Source organism: Schistocerca gregaria, chromosome 2 (assembly GCF_023897955.1).
Source record: "Schistocerca gregaria isolate iqSchGreg1 chromosome 2, iqSchGreg1.2, whole genome shotgun sequence".
NCBI lineage: Eukaryota > Metazoa > Arthropoda > Insecta > Orthoptera > Acrididae > Schistocerca > Schistocerca gregaria.
The window spans coordinates 987,831,545-987,857,546 of NC_064921.1; the positions used below are offsets into that span (position 1 = coordinate 987,831,545).

Here is a 26,002-nt window from a genome sequence, read left to right on the forward strand (position 1 = left end):
GAGAGAGAGAGAGAGAGAGAGAGAGAGAGAGAGAGAGAGAGATCATATATTACTGAGCATTCTTCATTATTTTGTGTCTTTACAATTGAATTATATTAAGTCATCACAAATAATTAAAACTATTTCAGATTTAGAATCAGGATATCTGCTTTTCAAAAGCAATCCTCTCTTATCTGTTCTACTGGATAAGACCAACAGACCAATTCCCCTCTTCTTCCCATCTTCAAATCTATACAAAGGTCCTCCACTGAGAGAAAAGATAAGGTCTAACAAGTAGAAACTACTTCATAACATTTTCTCATTTAGCTGTAATAAAACTAAGAAATTAAATTTTTAATCTACTTCTACAGTCAACATCCCACAAAAATTATCAATATTTCTAAAAAGTTGCCTTTTTGTTGCTTTCTGGCAGGCTGTTAACTGTTTACACACAACACAGATATAATTTGGCATATATTTTAGAAGCCAGAGGTAGCCGGTTGCAAATATTACTACAAATTGCAGGAAAGATGTTAGTTTGTATTGTACTGTTATATTTGATAATGTTTCCAGTGTGTTGCATAGGTTTGTTTTTCTATCAATTAGTGACCAGAACATCATATGAAATTAATTAGATTCCTGTGCGTGTGTGTGTGTTTGTGTGTGTGTGTGTGTGTGTGTGTGTGTGTAGATAAACACATATGACCAGAAACTGCAATGTTTGCTGGGAAACATACCCATAACAGACAGAAGCAGATGCAAGTTGTCAACAATAATACAGGGTTATTCCAAATGATGCACCCATTTTTAAAAATTCATAAGTATTCAAGTACAAATCCAAAATGAAGAAGCTTTATACCAATGAAAAAAGGAAGTTTCACAGTTTTTGGCAGGCAGCAATGGGCAGGTGGTGACAGTTTCAGAAGTGCCTGGTAGAGTTTGCGCAGCAATAGGGCCCTCATTCCGTTTCACTGACAGTTGTGAGTGAGATGGCAACTGTGGACACAAGGTTATCTGCGTTCTTGAGTTCACAAAAAGTGAGTCGCAAAGTGCAGTGTGGCGGGTATTTCATACCAAATTTGGTATTCAACCACCAACTCACAAAACCACTAGCCATTGGTTTAAGCAATTTAAACAAAGTGGGAGTGTGTGCAAAGGAAAAGGCATAGGCCGACCACATGTGTGAGAGGATGATGTCTGACAGATTCAAGAAAGTTTTGTGCACAGTCCAGTAAGTCTACCAACAGAGCTAGTTAAGAACTTGGAATAACCCAACCAAAACTGTACGGAAAGCTCTAAGACAGCATTTGCTGTACAAGCCCTACCGATTACAAATTGTGCAGGCTCTCAATCGCAATGACAAAGAGAAGCGTCTCGCATTTTGTGGTTATGAGCTAGCAAAGCTGGAGGATGACCCATTTCTACAGGATGTAATTTTTTGTGATGAAGTGACGTTCCACCTTAGTGGATAAGTCAACCAACACAATGTTCGCATGCAGAGTTTGGAAAATGCACATTTGTCATTGAAACATGAATGAGACTCACTGAAGATCAACATGTTCTGCGACATATCCCGTAAAAAGGTTTATGGACTATTTTTCTGTACAGAAAGAACTGTAACAGGAATCACATATCTGGACATGTTGAAACAATGGCTGTTCCCTCAAGTTAGGGAACATTTCCAGGACTTAATTACCAACAGGATGGAGCTCCATCCCACTGGCACCGTGATGTACAAGGCTTTTTGAATGTCTCCCTTTCTCAGCGCTGGCTCGGTCGCAGGGGACTTGGGGACCTGGCTCTCCATTTCTGGCCAACAAGATCTACTGATCTCACACCCTGCGATTATTTCTTATGGGGCTATGTGAAGGAAGCTGCTTATGTCCCACTTCTACCAACAACTCTGAACAATCTGTGGAACCGGATCACTACTGACATGCATTCAGTAACAGCAGATATGCTTTTGTGTGTGGGGGACTAGTTTGGCTATCTTTTCGATGTTTGCCGTGCAGCCAACAGTGGTTGCATTGAACATTTATAACATTTCTAATTATTACATAATGATTAAAAATGAATTAATTACAAATTATTAAATTTATTAAATTAACCAAAAAACTTAGAAACTTCCTCTTTTCATTGGTATAAAGTTTGTTCATTTTGGATTTGTACTTTAATAAAAACGAAGTTTTGAAAATGGGTCCATCATTTAGAGTAGCTCTGTACTGGTTTACCTTCTAGAACAACCACATGTCCCATGAAGTGTCAACACAAATGTCTGTTACAGGGTTACACTGCCACCAATAGGCTGTGCACAACATGCACTTTCTGTGTCAATTGATTTTTCTTATATCAGTGACTTAACATGGATAAATGTAAGGGAAATGCACTTGTGGAGTTCTTTACAACAATATGCAATGACAATAGAAAAAAATGTCAAAGTTCAACAACCATAGAGGTGCAAATGTCTACTATCCAGGCAGTGAGTCAGAGATACTTACTGCAAAAACTGTGCAGTGAAACGATTTACAGTGGTTACATGCTACAATTATATACACACCTGTAACATTTACTAACCCGCAAATGACTGAGATAATTGTTGCACAAGTATGTGGTCTAATTGTTGGGATACTGGAAATTACCTGAATGACTTATTGAATGATGAATTCTCTTTAACATACATTCATATTGTAACATTACCTAGTTTGTGTCCTGTGCTTTCCGTGCTCTCAAATAAAATGACTAAGTTACTGCCTGTTCACAAGATGATGTGATCCTGAGTCTTCTAAATTACAGTGACAAAGAGGACTTCACTGTGCCTAATCCAGCTGATTATGGTTGGAGAGCGTGATGTTGATGAGTCTTTAGGTGAATCCATCACCAGAAATATACAAAATATTGGTGAACTAATAACTGTTGAACCGGTAGATGCAGATCCAGATTTTGGTGTTACCATTGCTTCTCCTCCAACTCTGAAGAAGAGCCTGAGCATACGCATGAAAAATCTGCTAAGAGATACAAAACAGATGATTTTAGATGGAAAGGCTGATTTGGACTCCCAAAGAGTATAATTTTGATACCAGCAATTCTGGTTGCAAAACTGCCAATTTAGATTATTCATCTACTTTACATGACTGCTTTGAAGTTTTGTTTTTAGCCAAGGAACTGTAAACTACATGGCTGAGAAATGTAATTTATATTATGAACACCTTTGCAATGATTCCAGCAAAAAATCAAGACTGCAACAATAGAAAAACACAAATAGTGATGAAATATACTGTTTTCTTGCCGTAAAGTTTTTGATGGCTGAGGCAAGGAAAAATGAAAAACAGTTACTGGACCAACAATTCATTATTATCTACTCCAATGTTTGTACAAATCATGCCAAGAGATAGGTACCTTCTATTGCTAAGAAAGTTACACTTCTCAGAATGGAATTTTTACCTTGCAGTGGAGTGTGCACTGTTATTAAACTTCCTGACAGATTAAAACTGTGTACTGGACTGAGACTCGAACTTGGGAGCTTTGCCTTTCAGGAGCAAGTGCTGACTGAGCAACCCAAGCATGACTCACAACCTGTCCTCACAGCTTTAATTCTCCCAGTACCTCATCTCCTACCTTCCAAACATTACAGAAGCTCTCCTGCGAAACTTGCAAAACTAACGCTCCCGGAGGAAAGGATACTGCGGAGACATGGCTTTGTCAAAGCCTGGGGGATGTTTCCAGAATGAAATTTCCGCTCTGCAATGGAGAGTGCACTGTTATGGAACTTCCTGGCAAATTAAAACTCTGTGCCGGATCGAGACACAAGAGTGAAAACTTAATTCTGGAAACATTCCCCAGGCTGTGGGGAAGCCATACCTCCACAATACCCTTTTTCCAGAAGTGCTAGTTCTGCACGTATTGCAGAAGAGCTTCTGTGAAGTTTGGAAGGTAGGAGACAAGTTACTGGCAGAATTAAAGCTGTGAGGATGGGACGTGAGTCATGCTTGGGTAGTTCAGTCAGTAGAACAGTTGCCTGCGAAAGGCAAAGGTCCCGAGTTCGAGTCTCCGTCCAGCACAGTGTCTTAATCTGCCAGGAAGTTTCATAACAGCACACGCTCTGCTGCACAGTGAAAATTTTCCAAATGTTTTCTATCCTTTTATAAATTTGTGCATTGACAAAAGTTTAGTTCTCTAATAATAAGGTGTGTTTTGAAGAAGATCAGCTGATTGTAATAAGGCCTTATGCCAACCAAGTGTCACTTTATTCCACAAATCCCAGGAACATCACAGAAGAAACCTGTAGATAAGGTGTATTGTACATGCAAAACTGAACACATGAAGTGAAACTAGATATATTTGTATAAAATGTAATGCACCTTTGTGTGTGAATATTTCTGTTCTGAAATACTGTAATAACTTACATTTTTTTCTCTCATAATAACGTAAATTTTTGAAAAAAAAATTTCTCTGTAAAAAAAAATAAAAATAGCAAGATTTGAAAATTAAATGCACACTGCAGCTGACTGCTCAGACGAAATGCAAAGGAATAGATTTAACATGGTCAACTGTGTTAAATCTCAGATCAAGGATATGAGATATCAGCAATTCAAATCTGCTAGACACCAAATAATCACGATACATTTCATCCTAGGCATGCACTCATTTGTAACTGAATACTGAGCTGCTTCTCTAATATGGTTGCAAATACTTCACAAAGATAAAAGTGCACAGGATTTGTATATGTGTCATGACACACAAGTGTTTCTCATTTAGAATTGTAAAAATATTACAAAGTTAGTTTAATAGCGGTACTACCGCACACAGAGAATGAGAGGAAAGGAAAAGATAAACATAGTTTCAATAAACATAAGAATTTTGCTCTCCCATGAGGCACCGCCTTATCGTAGCACTGTCCGTGTGGGCGGGAGAGTTTGTGGGCTCCAAGGAAGCTGAGGGCTAAATCGGCGGTAGCGTAGCTACTGGCAGGTCCAACCTAGCCTGGCAGGTCTCAGCAGAGAAGCCAGACAAAGTGTGCCTCACAACGACCCGTCTTATATCCTATATCCTATTCCCTACCCTCTCCTCAGTTACCATTCCTTTTCTTTCTGTAATTACCTTAACACACCACTGCCCTGTGATTGGTCTCGGGAGGGATGAAGGCTAAGGGAGAAAACCCTGAAAGAAAATCTGGAGTGGGGCCCCAAAGGTGGTTGGAAGACGTACTATGTCCCTTTTCAGCAGATCCTGCTACCGAAGTGATACCGTACGTATTGGCTTGCCTTTCCTCTTTAGGTCGAGAGGGAGACCGTGATGATTGGGCAACTCACGTGTCTTCATATTTATCACTCAGGCTTGTAGCATCCTGGAGAGGACACTTCAGCGACGTTCAAGGACTTCGGCACAACATGGGAAGAAGCAGTTATCGGTTATAAGTTCTGTCTGATTGGTGTAAGATTCGAGTGCCAGGGGCCACTTCTGACGGTAGGAGAGATCATTGCATCTCATTGGACAGCTACCACCCGCCTCAAGCTGGGCAGCCCCCAGCCAATAAGGTGCTGTCCCGCCACTATCCGCCTGCTTCAAGGGGTGTGTGAAACTTAGAACTAATCTTCGACAAGCGGGTTGATATAGTACACCTACCAACAACAAAAATGAAAGAATAAAGAAATCACAATTTCGTATTGCCACCTGGAATGTTAGGACCATGTGTCCAAGGTACACTGACAATGCCCAAGAGGTTGATTTCATCCGTAAGACTGCCGTAATTGACAGAGAGCTCCATCATTTGAATGTAGCCATCGTGGGACTGCAGTAATTTTGAAAGTGCTTTGCCAGGAAATGCTCAAGCAGAAAGGAATGTTGATAAGAAATGGGCAAAACTCCCGAGTGCAATCTACAACTCAGCAGTATTGGCCTACGGAATAAAAGGAAAAAGAAATAAGGACTGGTACGAGCAAAATTTGGAAGAAATGGAACCAGTCACTGAGGCTAAACAGAAAGCCCTGCTTGCTTACAAAAGAAACCCAAATGAAAGAACTCGAGATGACCTACGAAAAGCAAAGAACAGGGCACAGCAAACATCCAGGAGACGCACAAGTAACTACTGGATGAATTTATGTGCAGGTATACAGAAAGCGGCCAACTCTGGGAATGCTAAGGCAATGTACGATGGTATTAAGAAAGCAATTGGACCAACTGTCAGAAAAACAGCTCCTCTGAAGTCCAAGACGGGTGAAGTCATTACTGATGAAGGCAAACAAATGGAACGCTGAGTTGAACACTACCTCGAGTTGTATGCAGCCAAGAATGAAGTTAGCAAGGATGCATGTGACGCCATCAAACAAATGCCAGTTATGGAAGAACTAGATGCAATGACTACTATGGAAGAACTTAGTAAACAAATAGATTCTCTTGCTAACAGAAAGGCCCCAGGTGAAGATGGGATCCTTGCAGAGGTTATTAAGTATAACAAGTCCGTTCTTCTCAAACATTTATATTCACTTATCACAACCAGCTGGGAAGAAGGTTATGTCCCAATGAGTATGCGGAATTCGAGGATAGTTACTCTATATAAACAGAAACAGAAACAATTACCGAGGCATTTCATTACTAAGTGTAGCCGGGAAAGCTTATGCAAGAGTCATCCTAATGCGATTACAGGTCTTAGCTTCCAGAATCTACCCAGAATCTCAGTGTGGCTTCAGGCCCAGCCGATCAACCGTAGATATGATCTTCTCCTTAAGACAACTACAAGAGAAATGTCATGAGCAGCAGAGGCGACTTTATATTGCTTTCATTGACCTTGTTAAAGCGTTTGATTTAGTGAGCAGAAATGGACTTTTCAAACTGTTGCAGAAGATTGGATGCCCACCTAAACTACTACAGATAATTGTCTCTTTCCATGAGAAAACACAAGCAACAATTTGCTTCAACGGTAAAACATCAGAAGCATTCCCTGTTAATAGCGGTGTGAAACAGGGGTGTGTGTGTGTGTTAGCTCCTACATTATTTGGGATTTTCTTTTCCCTTCTGCTCAGATTTGATTTGAAGACTGTGAGGAGGGAGTGTATCTACATACAAGGTCTGATGGAAATCTTTTCAAAATTGCTCGCTTCAAGGCCAAGAGCAAAGTAAATACAGTTGTTATCCGTGAGTTGTTATATGCGGACGATGCAGCTCTAGTAGCGAACACGGAAGATGAACTGCAGTATATAATCAACAAATTATCAAATGCCTGTGAAAAGTTTGGTCTACTCATCAGCCTTCAAAAGGCTAAGATCATGGCGCAGAACACCACCAACCTCCCATCCATTAGCATTGATGGCAATCCTCTCCCGATAGTTGATGAATTTACCTACTTGGGATCCACAATATGTAGCAACTTGTCTAAGTGTCCAAGAACACTGAAATTACTAACAGAATCGCAAAGGCATCATCTGTCATGGCTAGATTGAAAAACAGAGTATGGAACAACGGACTGCTTACCACAAAAACTAAATTAAAAGTCTACAACGCTTGTGTTGTAAGCACCCTTCTCTATAGCTGTGAGACATGGACAACTCTTTCTAGGCATGAATCTCGACTCAACAGCTTCCATCTCCGCTGCCTCTGGAAGATCCTTCAGATCTCTTGGAGAGGTAGAGTACCCAACACCGAAGTCTTTCATCGTGCAAGCACAACCAGCATCTTTGCACTCTGAGTCATCGACGTCTAAGATGGTTGGGACATGTCAGGCGCATGGATCCTGAACGGATACCGAAACAGCTGCTGTATGGCGAACTTCAGGAAGGTGTGAGGCCAGTGGGATGACCGCATCTTCGTTTCAAGGATGTCTGCAAGAGAGACCTGACCAAGACCAGAATCAATCCAAGTCGCTGGGAAACCATTGCAGATGACCGTGTCAAGTGGCGAGTAACTGTGCACAACGGCGTCAAGCTTTCAGAGGACGAACGCACACAGGAACAAATCAGGAAGAGGACAAAGTGAAGAGACAGAGCGGCTTCTGTTCGAAGTCCCTCAAATTTCACATGTCCAAACTGCAGTAGGAACTGCCACTCTCGAGTGGGACTTTTTAGCCACAGCAGACACTGCAGACTCTAAACCAAGCATGCTACACCACCATCCCTCAAGGATGGACGGATGCCATTATTATATATTTGCTTTACAGATGAAATAACACACATCTAGAGAGAGCTGATAAATAAAAAAAGTTATTGCAAGGTTCTGACTTCTTTTTTATGTTCGCCTCTCTCATAACATACACACTGCAGCAGCTTTTCCTTCTTCCTATATATATATATATATATATATATATATATATATATATATATATATATGAAAGAAACTTCCACATGGGAAAAATATATTAAAAACAAAGATTCCAAGACTTACCAAGCGGGAAAGCGCCGGCAGACAGGCACATGAACAAAACACACAAACACACACACAGAATTACGAGCTTTCGCAACTGGCAGTTGCTTCGTCAGGAAAGAGGGAAGGAGAGGGAAAAATGAAAGGATGTGGGTTTTAAGGGAGAGGGTAAGGAGTCATTCCAATCCCGGGAGCGGAAAGACTTCCCTTAGGGGAAAAAAAGGACAGGTGTACACTCGCACACACACACACACACACACACACACACACACACACACACACACACATATCCACCCGCACATACACAGACACAAGCTTGTGTCTGTGTATGTGTGGGTGGACATGTGTGTGTGTGTGTGTGTGTGTGTGTGTGTGTGTGTGTGTGCAAGTGTACACCTCTCCTTTTTTTCCCCTAAGGGAAGTCTTTCCGCTCCCGGGATTGGAATGACTCCTTACCCTCTCCCTTAAAACCCACATCCTTTCATTTTTCCCTCTCCTTCCCTCTTTCCTGACGAAGCAACTGCCAGTTGCGAAAGCTCTTAATTCTGTGTGTGTGTTTGTGTGTTTTATATATATATGCCCTCTACCATTTCACATTGCAAAATGTTGATTCACATTGCATATCTGTTGAAATTGTCATTTCAAACAATGAAAAGGTTGGAATATCAAAAATTATGAAAAGGATAGATTGTTACTCACCATAAAGATGACACACTGAGTTGCACACAGGCACAACAAACAAACTTATGTAATGAGCTTTCAGCCAACGCCTTCTTCAGAAAAGAAAGGAAAACAAAACACACACACACACACGCGCGGGCATACCTCATCCACATGACCACTATCTCTGGCTGTGCCGCTCAGACTGCAAATGTTGTGTTGAACAAATGCAACAGTCTGGAGTGGGGTGGGGAAGGGACAGCAGAGTATGTGTGGGGGAAGAGAAGAGCAATCTTGCGGAGAGCCTAAGGACTGGAAAGTGTAAGGACAAGACTATCAGGTGCAGCACTGGGAGGATGTGTGGGAGAGAAGGTGGAGGGGTGGAAAAAAACAGGAGCAAAGATTGGTGGGTGTGTTGACAGACAGCAGAGCATAATGAGGGTGAGGCGACATGAACTGGTATGAGCAACTGGGACAGAGACAGCAGAAACTGTTGGATGGAGGTTGTGGAGACAGAGGTTATCATAGGATAAGATGATAGTAATTTCAGGAGTGGAGAATGTGTTGTAAGGATAACTCCCATCTGAGGAGTTCGGAAAAAGTTGTGGTAGATGGGAGGATCCAGATGGCCTGGGTTGTGAAGCACCCATTCAAATCAAGCATGTTATGTTCAGTTGCATGCTTCGCCACAATGTGTTTACTTTGCTCTTGGCCCAAGTTCGGCAGTGGCCATTCATCTGGTGGACAGTTGGTTGATAGTCACATCAATATAAAAAGCTGTGCAATGATTGCAGCAGAGCTAGTATACGAAATGGCTGATTTCAGAGATGGTCTGGCCTCTGATGGGATACGATAAGCCTGTGACAGGACTGAAATAGGAAGTGCTGGGTGGGGACATTGGGTAGGTCTTGCACCTGGATATGACACCTGTGGCAAGGGGCTGAGGCTGGGCCTGGCATTGGATGGACTAGGATGTTCAGGAGGTTGGGTGCACAAAAGAACACAGCTTTAGAAGGGACAGGAAGGATCTTGAGTAGGATGTCCTCATTTCAGGACATGATTCAGTTATTCCAATCCTGGGTGGTACTGCGTGACAAAGGGGGCGCGCTTCTTTGTAGTTGGTTCTTGGGTTTGGTGGTAGGATTTGTGCAACAGATCTGTGGGATAGTGCCTATCTGTGAATTCCTTTGTGAGGTCTTCAGCATACTGGGCAAGGGAGTTCTTGTAACTGCACCCAGCCTCTAGAACATCCTAGTCCATCCCTATGCCATTCCCATTCCCATTCTCAGCGCCTTGTCACATGGATCATATCCTGGTGGAAGACCTAGGTGGAAAACCTAGCCAGTCCATCTACCCAGCACTTCCTATTTCAGCCCTGTCACAGGCTTATCTTACCTCCATCAGAGGCTGGGCCACCTGTGAAACCATATCTTATAGTAGCTCTGCTGCAATCATTGTACGGCTTTTTATATTGGTACAACTACCAACCAGCTGCTCACCAGGATAAATGGTCACCAACGTACTGTGGCCAGGAACAAAGAGGGCCACCCTGTGATGCAATATGCGTGACTAATTTCAAAGACTGCTTCACAACATGGGTCATCTGGCTCAACCACCAACTTCTGAACTGCAAAGATGGGAGTTATCCTTACAACACATTCTCCACGCCCAAAATCGTCCTGACCTCAACCTACAGTACCTTACACCTCAACAATTTTTGCACACTCTGTCCTATCATCTCCTCCCAATTCACGTCCCCTCACCCTCTACGTGCCGCTGTCTGCCATCGCGCCCATCAATTTATTCCCTTCTATGCTCTTCTCCTTTTCCACTATCTGCTTCTCTCCCACACAACCTCCCAACACTGCACCTGGTAATCTTTGGTTGCCGCTTTCTAGTCCCTGCACACACTGCCAGACAATGCTCTTCTCTCCCCTCACCCGTACCCTGCTCCACTCCAGGTTGATGCTTTTGTTCAACCCAACAGCTGCAGTCTGGCCAGAGCATCTGGTGATAGCAATCGTGTGTGTGAGATTGCCTGCTTGTGTGAATGTGTGTGTGTGTGTGTGTGTGTGTGTGTGTGTGTGTGTGTGTGTGTGTTTTTTCCTTTCTTTTCTGCAGAAGGCTTTGGCGGAAAGCTCAATATGTAACAGTTTTCCCGTTGTGCCAGACCAAAAGTCAACATTTAATATTCACGGTAAGTAACAGTCTATACTACTCAAAATTGCTGAAACTGCCAATTCAGTATTTTCGCATTACCTCCTCTTCATATATCTGTGCTTCTACTCAATTTGTTATGTTATTCATGTTTCAATCTATACTGGAAAAAAAAGGCTTTTGGTTTTGAATATGTTCTTAAAATAACATATGAACGGGCAAGTCTTCAGGTCCAGATAGTATACCGATTAGGTTCCTTTCAGATTACGCTGATACTATAGCTCCCTACTTAGCACTCATATACAACCGCTTGCTCACCGATAGATCTGTACCTACAGATTGGAAAATTGCGCAGGTCGCACCAGTGTTCAAGAAGGGTAGTAGGAGTAATCCATTTAACTACAGACCTATATCATTGACGTCGGTTTGCAGTAGGGTTTTGGAGCATATACTGTATTCAAACATTATGAATCACCTCGAAGGGAACGATCTATTGACACGTAATCAGCATGGCTTCAGAAAACATCGCTCTTGTGCAATGCAGCTAGCTCTTTATTCGCACGAAGTAATGGCCGCTATCGACAGGGGATCTCAAGTTGATTCCGTATTTCTAGATTTCCGGAAAGCTTTTGACACCGTTCCTCACAAGCGACCTCTAATCAAGCTGCGGAGCTATGGGGTATCGTCTCAGTTGTGCGACTGGATTCGTGATTTCCTGTCAGGAAGGTCGCAGTTCGTAGTAATAGACGGAAAATCATCGAGTAAAACTGAAGTGATATCAGGTGTTCCCCAGGGAAGCGTCCTGGGACCTCTACTGTTCCTGATCTATATAAATGACCTGGGTGACAATCTGAGCAGTTCTCTTAGATTGTTCGCAGATGATGCTGTAATTTACCGTCTAGTAAGGTCATCTGAAGACCAGTATCAGCTGCAAAGCGATTTAGAAAAGATTGCTGTATGGTGTGTCAGGTGGCAGTTGACGCTAAATAACGAAAAGTGTGAGATGATCCACATGAGTTCCAAAAGAAATCCGTTGGAATTCGATTACTCGATAAATAGTACAATTCTCAAGGCTGTCAATTCAACTAAGTACCTGGGTGTTAAAATTACGAACAGCTTCAGTTGGAAGGACCACATAGATAATATTGTCGGGAAGGCGAGCCAAAGGTTGCGTTTCATTGGCAGGACACTTAGAAGATGCAACAAGTCCACTAAAGAGACAGCTTACACTACACTCGTTCATCCTCTGTTAGAATATTGCTGCGCGGTGTGGGATCCTTACCAGGTGGGATTGACGGAGGACATCGAAAGGGTGCAAAAAAGGGCAGCTCGTTTTGTATTATCACGTAATAGGGGAGAGAGTGTGGCAGATATGATACACGAGTTGGGATGGAAGTCATTACAGCATAGACGTTTTTCGTCGCGGCGAGACCTTTTTACGAAATTTCAGTCACCAACTTTCTCTTCCGAATGCGAAAATATTTTGTTGAGCCCAACCTACATAGGTAGGAATGATCATCAAAATAAAATAAGAGAAGTCAGAGCTCGAACAGAAAGGTTTAGGTGTTCGTTTTTCCCGCTCGCTGTTCGGGAGTGGAATAGTAGAGAGATAGTATGATTGTGGTTCGATGAACCCTCTGCCAAGCACTTAAATGTGAATTGCAGAGTAGTCATGTAGATGTAAGTTCTAGGAGACCGATGACCTCAGATGTTAAGTCCTGTAGTGCTCAGAGCCATTTGAACCATATAGAGAAACAGGAATGTTGTAATTCATATAATATTTCATTAATTTAAAACACCTCATTTTTATGGGAATGTTTCGATGATTTCTACATCAGTCCTGTATTACTTGTCTCTATTAAAAAAATAGCACTATTGAGACAAAACGACAAGCACGATTGCATAACATCTCACGCGACTCAGGCACTGACACTGGCTTGTCACTCATTTTGAACATGGACTTTCGACGTCTGTGCAAATCCACAGAATGGAAAACGAAGCATCTACACTAATGGCTTAAATGCTACAAAGAGGGAAATAATTGGTTAGGGTTTCAAAAATATGAGTGTTACATCGAGCAAATTATTGTAAATCATTGTATAGAGGAAACATACTAAAGAAGAAACTTCAGCATTGTGTATATGGGCTTTTGGTTGGAAGTGGAAGAAATGTACGCAACACAGAGGAAATCATTATATGGAGGAATGTTGTAAAGAGGTTTCACTGTGGTTCTTTCAACATGGCCAGTGTCGACCACATGACTTCTTGTTAAACATAGGTGTTTTGATATGCCTGTATACCTATATATGACTTAAATTTTTTCTTACACTAAGCTGTCAAAGACCTGAGTCGAAACAAGGCCCCCGGAGTAGACAACATTCCATTGGAACTACTGACGGCATTGGGAGAGCCGGTCCTGGCAAAACTCTACCATCTGGTGAGCAAGATGTATGAAACAGGCGAAATACCCTCAGACTTCAAGAAGAATATAATAATTCCAATCCCAAAGTAGGTAGGTGTTGACAGATGTGAAAATTACCAAACAATCAGTTTAATAAGCCATAGCTGCAAAATACTAACACAAATTCTTTACAGACGAATGGAAAAACTAGAAGAAGCCGACCTCGGGGAAGATCAGTTTGGATTCCGTAGAAATGTTGGAACATGTGAGGCAATACTGATCTTACGACTTATCTTAGAAGAAAGATTAAGGAAAGGCAAACCCACGTTTCTAGAATTTGTAGACTTAGAGAAAGTTTTTGACAATGCTGACTGGAATACTCTGTTTCAGATTCTGAAGGTGGCAGGGGTAAAATACAGGGAGCGAAAGGCTATTTACAATTTGTACAGAAACCAGATGGCAGTTATAAGAGTCGAGGGACATGGAAGGGAAGCAGTGGTTGGGAAGGGAGTGAGACAGGGCTGTAGTCTATCCCCGATGTTATTCAATCTGTATATTGAGCAAGCAGTAAAGCGAACAAGAAAAATTTGGAGTAGGTATTAAAATCCATGGAGAAGAAATAAAAACTTTGAGGTTCGCCGATGATATCGTAATTCTGTCAGAGACAGCAAAGGACTTGGAACAGCAGTTGAACGGAATGGATAGTGTCTTGAAAGGAGGATATAAGATGACCATCAACAAAAGCAAAATGAGGATAATGGAATGTAGTTGAATTAAGTCGGGTGATGCTGAGGGAATTAGATTAGGAAGTGAGACACTTAAAGTAGTAAAGGAGTTTTGCTATTTGGGGAGCAAAATAACTGATGATGGTCGAAGTAGAGAGGATATAAAATGTAGACTGGCAATGGCAAGGAAAGCGTTTCTGAAGAAGAGAAATTTGTTAACATCGAGTATAGATTTAAGTGTCAGGAAGTCATTTCTGAAAGTATTTGTATAGAGTGTAGCCATGTATGGAAGTGAAACATAGACGATAAATAGTTTAGACAAGAAGAGAATAGAAGCTTTCGAAATGTGGTGCTACAGAAGAATGCTGAAGATTAGATGGGTAGATCACATAACTAATGAGGAAGTATTGAATAGGATTGGGGAAAAGAGAAGTTTGTGGCACAACTTGACCAGAAGAAGGGATCGGTTGGTAGGACATGTTCTGAGGCATCGAGGGATCACCAATTTAGTACTGGAGGGCAGTGTGGAGGGTAAAAATCGTAGATGGAGACCAAGAGATGAATACACTAAGCAGATTCAGAAGGATGTAGGTTGCAGTAGGTACTGGGAGATAAAGAAGCTTGCACAGGATAGAGTAGCATGGAGAGCTGCATCAAACCAGTCTCGGGACTGAAGACCACAACAACAACAACAACCTGTCAAATCCCGTATCATTGTCAAACGACCCTTGGATGAATAAATTACTGATATTAACAGAGTCAAACTATTTTCTTTCAAAATTTTATAGTATAAATAGTTTTTACAGAGAGGTCCACAGAACTGTTATGATATGGCAAGCAAGCAGCAAAGATTGCTTATGGTTACTTTGGTTAACAAGATTTCAAATTTCTTACCACAGATATGATATTATTATTTCTTATTATTTCCCTAGGTCAACAAAACTCAAAGCAACACACATGTAAATAACAACAAAATACTAAAATCACAATGAAATGGAAAGAAGACTGAATTTTAACGCCCCACTGACGAATAAATGCAAAGTAGAGTACAAAAACAGTGAATGAGAGAACAGAATGCAGCAAGTCTGACAAAATTAGAAAACATTAGTTTGAACAGACAGTAAAACAGGCCATAGCTGTTGCAGAAAGTGGATGGAATGACCAGCTTCACTCCTATCTCACCAGTATTCTTCTGAGCTACTAGTAGTGTATAGTCAACTATCATGATATGGAAAACAATCAGCAAAACTGCCTATAAAATGGATTAATATATTAATAACAGAGGGCTTAAATGAGTTACAAAGACCTGTAATGTATGCAAACAAGGGAAACACAGGGCGACATTCCAATTACATGGCCAATAAAACTACATCTATATAATCATACTCTTGAAAGCTATTGTATAGCACAACTTGGTACCACTTTTAAGTCACTCATTTTTCTGTTCCAATAACTCTAGAAGCACGGAGAAGAAAAAAATGTCTGTATCCTAATAGCCAAGTTCCTTTTTATGCTCTTAAAGGTTACATAGACAATGAACATTTCCGCAACACCAACAAAATTTACCACTGAATTCACATGTCAATCCATTAATTCAATTAAAATAATGCAACTGAGGAACATGGAGCAATACAGATAGTTAAAGCATATACAAAGCAAGGACACTTAATATTTCCTCATGACATTGCTTATTAAATTATCTTGGCAGTCTTGATTACAACAAGAAAACATGTCAAAACAGAGAAAGAGCTTTGATGATGAGATTATGCAGTGTAAATAAATGAAAGAAGACTTCTGTAAATGGTGTTTTTCTAGGTAGAGTTTGCACATATAAAGAATATTTTATGATTTAATTACACCTCGTCCGTTCTGTCAGTGACAATCATCCCAACAACGATATGCCTACAGGAAATTGTTACTGTCAGACACATGTAAATATGAAAACAACAGGTAGCTAACACACACAATCACATGCACACTATTGTTATTACCTTGAATGAACTGTGAACCAGTGTTTCATCTAAGTCAATCACCATACACTTTTTGTGCATGTCCGAATGTCGCACAGATGGCAGCAGAAAATTGGGCGAGCCCGGACTAACTGGGGGAGAGCAACGACCATCATTTCCCGTTGATGCTTTAGAACTTTTTGAACTTGCTTGTCTACTGAAGCAGCAGAGAAGAGTGCGCAGCAATCCACGCCGGGGCTTCTTCCCAGTCTGACCTAAAAGCCACAAAGATTAAGATCCTTATTCACAAGTAATTATACTGGTTGCAATAACTGTGAGTGTGGATAAACTAAAGCACCAGTATATTTCTACAATTCAAGGTCAACTATATACAACACCATAAAACAACAACACAGTTCAATTCATTAAGATTCTTCTAATACTATTATTTACCTTGAACTGATATTTCATTTTCCACCCGTGGCAATTGAACTGCAAGTAATAAAAGTTGTAAATTATTAATATGCTACTTCTTTAAGCACTATACTCGAATTTTCACATTTCAGTTTGCATTACTAACCGAAAGAGTATAACATAAGATAATAAACAAGGTAGAACTATTAAGATTATGGAATGACAGCAACGTCTACCTGTAATTTCAAAAACACGCCTACTGTTTGGTTTTCACTCATTATGTTGGTTAGTTACTCAATAACAAATGGTGTGCTCGAACATGTAACGTACCTAAAATTATTGCATTTGGCCTAATACTCTCTTGCACCAATAATTATCGAAAACACGAATCAAAAAACAAACTCGGCATTTCTAACTCCTATATAACAGGTGCAACACCCATGGTAAGACCTACTTACCTTTCTCTGGTGAAAAATTGCTTAATTGTTCGTCATCCCGCGACACTTGGGTGATGATGGACGATGCGTCCATTTAAACATTTGTTAGTGTTCTTGTCGTTGAACTCAATTTTGGAAGTAATATTGTCAAACAATTAAAAATCGTATGTAATCCAAAATGGCAGAGTTTCTTCTCAACACTCAACTTGTTGTTGTGGTGGGGTACTCAGCGAGTCAAATTTATCTAAATGTCGCACTGTGCTCTTGAAGCATTTTCCCAAGCTGCATGTAAAATAATAAATTACGATTTATTTCTATGGATTGGCTTGGCACAGGAAGGAAACATTGCATAGATGAAGTTTGAAGACATTCAACGTATAACTGTCACTTAGTTCATAAACAAACAAGTGAAATGTGAGAAGCGATAAAGCGCTTGATAGTCGTGGGTGATTTGTTTAGGGAATGAACGCATAGGCAGTATAAGCCTTTTATTTAACAGTATGTTGGTATTATGTCTCGTCAATGAAGTCACCTTTGTATATTACTAACTGCCCGGTAATACTTGTAGCGAATATTATATTTTTTGTTAAATACACCGTAAAATGTATTGGATAAAGAACAGTTCTCCTGGCTTGTGAGAATTAATAGACCACAAACTAAAATTAGTTGTGATTATGCCAGTTTTGCAGGCGCTAATACATCCTTTCTGTAGCTTAGGAAAAAATATGGTTACTACTGGCACTTATTTCCTTATTAATGAAATGGTTATTCAGCTTTCTCATATCAAGATTTCAGGTAAAGATCGAATTATTTGTTTTATTTACTGGCCTGCATTAAAATGAATATCGTTATTGGCCTTCGAGAAACCTCAAAACATTTCGTGTTAAGATCGCAGTACGGAAGAGACCCACACCAAAGGTTGCCTTCTGGAGATGGCGTATAAATCACCCCTTGATACATAGCACTCAAAAGAACTATGCAACGATACTCATGATGTTAATCTACTTAGAATTTATACATTAAGCGCTCTGTGATTTGAATACCTACTGTGTACGTCTCATTAAGAAATTGGGCGTATTAGAATATATTCATATTTTAATACACCAAAGAAACTATTGGTTTCCTTTGTGCACTTAAGCAGTTTGTTTGTGTTCTTAAGTGCTCATGGTCTGATTCAGCTCTTTTCTTTAATGCGTAGTTAAACCTATTTTTAGTGCTGAAGACAATGCACTACCAGTTCAATAGCAGCATGAGATTGTTAAAGTGTAATTATGGTTACCAAGAGATGCAGTACAGTGCACTTGTTTCATTACTACCGGATGTTACAATTTCTTGAAAAGAGAGTATTGTACTTTGAGGAGATGTTAAAGTACTCAACTACTGTCATCATCTGTGTCAGAAAGATATTATCAGGCTCTATGTCTATACTAAATTAGATTGTGCCGTGTTTTCATTGAAAGTAACATGTTTCTGAAATAGTACGAGTGAGAAGAACTATGGGCTACATTTTGCTAAGTGCCACATGTGCAGCTTGTAGATTGGCTATAGAAATATTTAGTTGTTGGCTAGACATAGATATACTTCTTGATACCTGATGTGCCAGCTTTCAAAATGCCGTCATGTTGGAAACCTTGCAACAAGCTCTGAACCATAGGCCTCATATTCATCTATTAATATCAACCTGCCAATATCAATTGTCCAAGCAGCAGTCAAGCCCATTGATGATGATATCATAATTGAAAGCTATGCAAGGTATTGAACTCTACATTTTGCAAAGTTTGTTAAATTTTTAAAACAAATACTAGTGCATAGTATGAATTTAAACTTTTTAAGTTTCAGCAATGACGCTATAAATGTACTTTGCCCTCTGGTTGGTGAACGCATTTTAAACATGAGTCACAGCACAGAAAGAAATAATCTCAATTTGTCAGGCACCCAACTTTACCCATAACGATAATGGATTTTTGCCAATTGAGGGTTGAGTCAAATTTTATACAGATGTTTGTCATTGAAAACATGTTAGTTTTTGAGAAAATAGATGTAGACAATTTGTCTTATCTAAGTGTTAGTGGCTATAGCCATTTAGCAAGTATGCTCCAAATTTGTGGACCTGGGTTCCAGTCCACCTCCCTGTATCGAGGAAATTTTTTTCCCTTTTGTAAAACACATCGTTACAAACTGAATATGCATCCTACCCCACCTAATAGACTAACATATAAGTTTTTTCAGTATAGTATGAACCATGGACCTTGCCGTTGGTGGGGAGGCTTGCGTGCCTCAGCGATACAGATGGCCGTACCGTAGGTGCAACCACAACGGAGGGGTATCTGTTGAGAGGCCAGACAAACGTGTGGTTCCTGAAAAGGGGCAGCAGCCTTTTCAGTAGTTGCAGGGGCAACAGTCTGGATGATTGACTGATCTGGCCTTGCAACATTAACCAAAACGGCCTTGCTGTGCTGGTACTGCGAACGGCTGAAAGCAAGGGGAAACTACAGCCGTAATTCTTCCCGAGGACATGCAGCTTTACTGTATGATTAAATGATGATGGCATCCTCTTGGGTAAAATACTCCGGAGGTAAAATAGTCCCCCATTCGGATCTCCGGGCGGGGACTACTCAGGAGGATATCGTTATCAGGAGAAAGAAAACTGGCGTTCTACGGATCGGAGCGTGGAATGTCAGATCCCTTAATCGGGCAGGTAGGTTAGAAAATTTAAAAAGGGAAATGGATAGGTTAATGTTAGATATAGTGGGAATTAGTGAAGTTCGGTGGCAGGAGGAACAAGACTTCTGGTCAGGTGACTACAGGGTTATAAACACAAAATCAAATAGGGGTAATGCAGGAGTAGGTTTAATAATGAATAGGAAAATAGGAATGCGGGTAAGCTACTACAAACAGCATAGTGAACGCATTATTGTGGCCAAGATAGATACGAAGCCCACACCTACTACAGTAGTACAAGTTTATATGCCAACTAGCTCTGCAGATGATGAAGAAATTGAAGAAATGTATGATGAAATAAAAGAAATTATTCAGATAGTGAAGGGAGACGAAAATTTAATAGTAATGGGTGACTGGAATTCGAGTGTAGGAAAAGGGAGAGAAGGAAACATAGTAGGTGAATATGGATTGGGGCTAAGAAATGAAAGAGGAAGCCGCCTAGTAGAATTTTGCACAGAGCACAGCTTAATCATAGCTAACACTTGGTTTAAAAATCATGAAAGAAGGTTGTATACGTGGAAGAACCCTGGAGATACTAAAAGGTATCAGATAGATTATATAATGGTAAGACAGAGATTTAGGAACCAGGTTTTAAGTTGTAAGACATTTCCAGGGGCAGATGTGGACTCTGACCACAATCTATTGGTTATGACCTGTAGATTAAAACTGAAGAAACTGCAAAAATGTGGGAAATTAAGGAGATGGGACCTGGATAAACTGAAAGAACCAGAGGTTGTACAGAGTTTCAGGGAGAGCATAGGGGAACAATTGACAGGAATAGGGGAAAGAAATACAGTAGAAGAAGAATGGGTAGCTCTGAGGGATGTAGTAGTGAAGGCAGCAGAGGATAAAGTAGGTACAAAGACGAGGGCTGCTAGAAATCCTTGGGTAACAGAAGAAATATTGAATTTAATTGATGAAAGGAGAAAATATAAAAATGCAGTAAATGAAGCAGGCAAAAAGGAATACAAACGTCTAAAAAATGAGATCGACAGGAAGTGCAAAATGGCTAAGCAGGGATGGCTAGAGGACAAATGTAAGGATGTAGAAGCTTATCTCACTAGGGGTAAGATAGATACTGCCTACAGGAAAATCAAAGAGACCTTTGGAGAGAAGAGAACCACGTGTATGAATATCAAGAGCTCAGATGGCAGCCCAGTTCTAAGCAAAGAAGGGAAGGCAGAAAGGTGGAAGGAGTATATAGAAGGTTTATACAAGGGTGATGTACTTGAGGACAATATTATGGAAATGGAAGAGGATGTAGATGAAGACGAAATGGGAGATACGATACTGCGTGAAGAGTTTGACAGAGCACTGAAAGACCTGAGTCGAAACAAGGCCCCCGGAGTAGACAACATTCCATTAGAACTACTGACGGCCTTGGGAGAGCCAGTCCTGACTACACTCTTCCATCTGGTGAGCAAGATGTATGAGACAGGCGAAATACCCTCAGACTTCAAGAAGAATATAATAATTCCAATCCCAAAGAAAGCAGGTGCTGACAGATGTGAAAATTACCGAACTATCAGTTTAATAAGCCACGGCTGCAAAATACTAACGCGAATTCTTTACAGACGAATGGAAAAACTGGTAGATGCAGACCTCGGGGAGGATCAGTTTGGATTCCGTCGAAATGTTGGAACACGTGAGGCAATACTGACCTTACGACTTATCTTAGAAGAAAGATTAAGAAAAGGCAAACCTACGTTTCTAGCATTTGTAGACTTAGAGAAAGCTTTTGACAATGTTGACTGGAATACTCTTTTTCAAATTCTAAAGGTGGCAGGGGTAAAATACAGGGAGCGAAAGGCTATTTATAATTTGTACAGAAACCAGATGGCAGTCATAAGAGTCGAGGGGCATGAAAGGGAAGCAGTGGTTGGGAAAGGAGTGAGACAGGGTTGTAGCCTCTCCCCGATGTTATTCAATCTATATATTGAGCAAGCAGTAAAGGAAACAAAAGAAAAATTTGGAGTAGGTATTAAAATTCATGGAGACGAAGTAAAAACGTTGAGGTTCGCCGATGACATTGTAATTCTGTCAGAGACGGCAAAGGACTTGGAAGAGCAGTTGAACGGAATGGACAGTGTCTTGAAAGGAGGATATAAGATGAACATTAACAAAAGCAAAACGAGGATAATGGAATGTAGTCAAATTAAATCGGGTGATGCTGAGGGAATTAGATTAGGAAATGAGACACTTGAAGTAGTAAAGGAGTTTTGCTATTTAGGAAGTAAAATAACTGATGATGGTCGAAGTAGAGAGGATATAAAATGTAGACTGGCAATGGCAAGGAAAGCGTTTCTGAAGAAGAGAAATTTGTTAACATCGAATATAGATTTATGTATCAGGAAGTCGTTTCTGAAAGTATTTGTTTGGAGTGTAGCCATGTATGGAAGTGAAACATGGACGATAACTAGTTTGGACAAGAAGAGAATAGAAGCTTTCGAAATGTGGTGCTACAGAAGAATACTGAAGATAAGGTGGATAGATCACGTAACTAATGAGGAGGTATTGAATAGGATTGGGGAAAAGAGAAGTTTGTGGCACAACTTGACTAGAAGAAGGGATCGGTTGGTAGGACATGTTTTGAGGCATCAAGGGATCACAAATTTAGCATTGGAGGGCAGCGTGGAGGGTAAAAATCGTAGAGGGAGACCGAGAGATGAGTACACTAAGCAGATTCAGAAGGATGTAGGTTGCAGTAGGTACTGGGAGATGAAGCAGCTTGCACAGGATAGAGTAGCATGGAGAGCTGCATCAAACCAGTCTCAGGACTGAAGACAACAACAACAACATGAATTTAAAGAATGCCAGAATATGTAATGATTAGCGACTAGTAGAAAATGTTCCCATAGCCTTTTTGCCATGAAATCTGAAACTTATTTTGAAGCTAACCTTCATTTACCTGCATGTCCTCTCTCCAACTCAGACCGTACGTTTACATTTTTCTTTCTTCGTAATTTGTTTCTTTATGTGATGTGTGACATAGATTCTCAGGTAAAAGAAATGAAATAGTTGCCTGGGAATTTAATGTCTGGTGATGGCACTAGTAGTCCATGAAACGTTTAAGAAATTTTCTACCCATAAACCATACAGTGGACCATGATAATCCACCTGTCAGTGGAGAATAATCTCTTCGCGTTTTTGTGAAGTTCATTACAGCGTTCCTCGCTGCCACGAAGATGACATACAATTAACATGAGCAAGGTCCCCATCCGTTATCAGCATACAGCAACAGTTTTGAGGAAAATTCTGAATTTTTTCATTGAAATGTGAAGGAAAGTTTGAAACTGATAACTTCATTGAATCACTTGTCAGCTGGAAAAATGTTGTTGGCACATTATGTACTTCTGTGGGACTGAAAATTGTGCACAACTGCAGAATGTGTTCAACACTCACTTGAGATTAACATCTCATCTGCTTTCATTGTTAACCGTGCTACTGACATAGACACACTAAAAATTTGTAAAATACGTCACCAAGAACTTGGTGAGTTTGTTAGTATGTCACTGCAGTGCAATCTGCATACACTGATTCATTATGTAATTTATTTCTGATTAATTGCATGAATGTTCTGTTGACTTACGGATATTGTTTATTTGCATTTACATTCATTCATTCACAGACTTCAGTGATTGTAGGTGTAGATGGTCCACTGAACAAAACTACTGTTTATATCAGTTGTATGCACAATTAAATTGTACAGTAGTACAGTGCTTTTAGTTTTATTGTAATAATTATAAGGCAGTTCCATTCTAATTAGGAAGATTGCTAAGACTTTTCAGTTCTGTTTTAGGGCATCAGTTATTATAATACTTCAAAATGAAAGGTCCCAATCTGCCTAACAAACACTGGTGTCTACATGGAAGTTCTGTGTTGCTTTATTTGTAATGTTTTATTGTACAGTGTCCACATTCTTCTTCCACAAACTGTGATATTTGTTAAATGCCTAATTATATCTTCTCAAACAATGGAAACTGCAGGTGGGAATATCAACAGTGTAGGAAAATATATGTGGTGTCGATAGGTCACATTGAGCACATAAAGCATCATCTTTGAACTCTAACTGCTCTGACGAGCCTTTGTACCGTGTACAGTGTACAAGTGTATCTTTCTTTGTGCTGAAATATATGTATGTATAGACATTTATGGGAACAGTTTGTTGCGTATACAGTTATCCGTATTCCCTTTTCCTATAGGTAGATTGCTAGTTACCATAAAGAAGACACAGTAAGTTGCAGACATGCACAGTTAAAATCTTTTAATTGTGTCTGTCTGCAACTTAACATGCGCTTTACGGATAACCATGGTAATACAACTATAGCTGAAAAGAAATTGAATTTGTATTGTTCTGACAGTTGTAGGACATGACACATACTTTTACTTCATCTTTATGGTAGCAGTATTATGTTATGTATTTTAAGAGGATAGTAGTTTATTCTGTGGCCCCTTAAAGGCATGTTTCCAGATTTTTAAGAGTAGCTTTTGGGTAGGTTATGGCACACACAGTCTTTATGATGATGATGATGATTCTTCTTCTTCTTCTTCTTCTTCTTCTTCTTCTTCTTCTTACATAGGGGTCCAAAAAAATGTATCCACTGTTAAATGACGGAGTTGTCTCATTTTTAGTGAAAGTGTAGCTTAAAGTCCAACTTAAAGATATCACTGTAGGTGTTCGAAATGGTCACCATTAACATCCAAACACAAACGATGCCGCTGAACTGCAGCACGAACTACTGACTGCAACGTGTTCAGTTGTATATTTGCACATGAATGTACAATGGATTCTCAAAATTTGTGCAATGCGCGTGGCTTTTTTCGGTAAACGTCGTCCTTTAGTGTTCCCCACAGGTAAAAGTCCAGAGGAGTTACGTCTGGGGAACGTGGTGGATACTCCACAGCACCTCTATGGTCTATCCATCTTCCAGTTAGATTTTCATCGAGATATGCCCTAATACGATTTTCGCAGAGGGCTGGGGCACCATCTTGTTGAAAGTAAACTCTTCCATCTCCATCCAAGTCTCGGATGGCAAAATGGATGTCTGAAGGTTCTGTAGGTACATCTCACCGGTAACTGTGCTGTCAAAGAAGAATGGCCCAATCAAGCCCTGGTAAGAAAACCCACACGACACATTTACTCCTGGCAAATTCACAGCTTTGTCTACATGGACGTTCAGATTTTCGGCGGCCCAGTAGATGCAATTGTGGCAATTTACTGTACCATTGAGTTTGAACTATGCCTCATCAGACCACACAATCATCTCTGCAAACTCTTCATCATTGCGCACCATGTTAGTAAACCACTCGCAGTACTCCACTCTACGATCTGGGTCATCCTCGTTCTTTGCGTGTAGCAATCGTGGGATGTATCACTTCCACTTTTCTGTCTTCAAAATTCGCCGAACACTTGACTGACTCACTCCAGTTTCACGGGCACACTGTCTCACAGACTTCTGTGGTGAGCGAATGAATTGTTGTAACACGTGACTGGATTTAGCTGGACATGTTACTGTTAAAAGTCATCCAGATCATTGTTTGTGTACATCTTTAACACAGCCTTCGGCTTCAAATTTCTCTTGAATGAGATGAATCATTAAGTGTATCGGTGGCTCTATTTGATACTCATTTCACCATTGCCATTGAACCTCATTAATGTTTTCGTCCTTAAAATAACGCTTCAAAACCGACTTCCTGTCATCGAATGTAAGCCTTGCGCCAGCCATGTTTACTCGAGTAACTAGTTGCAACTAAGAACAAAACACTGACTATCTGGTGACTGTCATCTGACAAAACAAAACTGTGCAATACAACTCTTGTGTGGCGATTGCCAGAACTACAAACTATTACATTACCAAAGATGAGACAGCTCCATCAATTAGTTTGCCAGTTATGGACTTTTAACAGTGGATACATTTTTTTTTACCCCTCTGTATTTTGCGACATATCAAAAGGTCCATCTCTTTCCTGAAACATCTGTATATTTTTGGTTAGTCTTATTTGTTAATTACCAGGTGAGTTAAGACACTTGACTTATATTTAAGAAGAATGGAGCCCAAGCCCTATCACCTTTTAACCATCCAACTTGCAGTTAAAACAATGGAAAGTTTAGGTTGGAACATCAACTACTATGGAAAAGATAGATTGCTACTCACCATAAAGATCACATGCTGAGTTGCTGCCAAGCACGACAAACGCTGTTACACA

The 26,002-nt window shown here is 40.3% G+C and overlaps 1 protein-coding gene across 2 annotated transcripts in view; it reads right to left on the reverse strand.

Annotated features, from left to right (window-relative positions):
* Positions 1-19,308, reverse strand: part of LOC126335479 (phosphatase Herzog) — a 56,035-nt gene extending 36,727 nt beyond the window's left edge. The window contains exons 1-3 of one of the 2 annotated variants that reach the window (XM_049998797.1): positions 17,096-19,308; positions 16,677-16,715; positions 16,266-16,498 (exon numbers count right to left, since the gene is read on the reverse strand). In XM_049998797.1, the coding sequence (XP_049854754.1) occupies positions 16,266-16,498; positions 16,677-16,715; positions 17,096-17,168 (345 nt within the window). In that variant the 5' untranslated portion in view covers positions 17,169-19,308. The remainder of the gene's footprint in view (positions 1-16,265; positions 16,499-16,676; positions 16,716-17,095) is intronic. The other variant, XM_049998798.1, reaches the window with a different exon arrangement.
* Between the last annotated feature and the right edge of the window lie 6,694 nt (positions 19,309-26,002).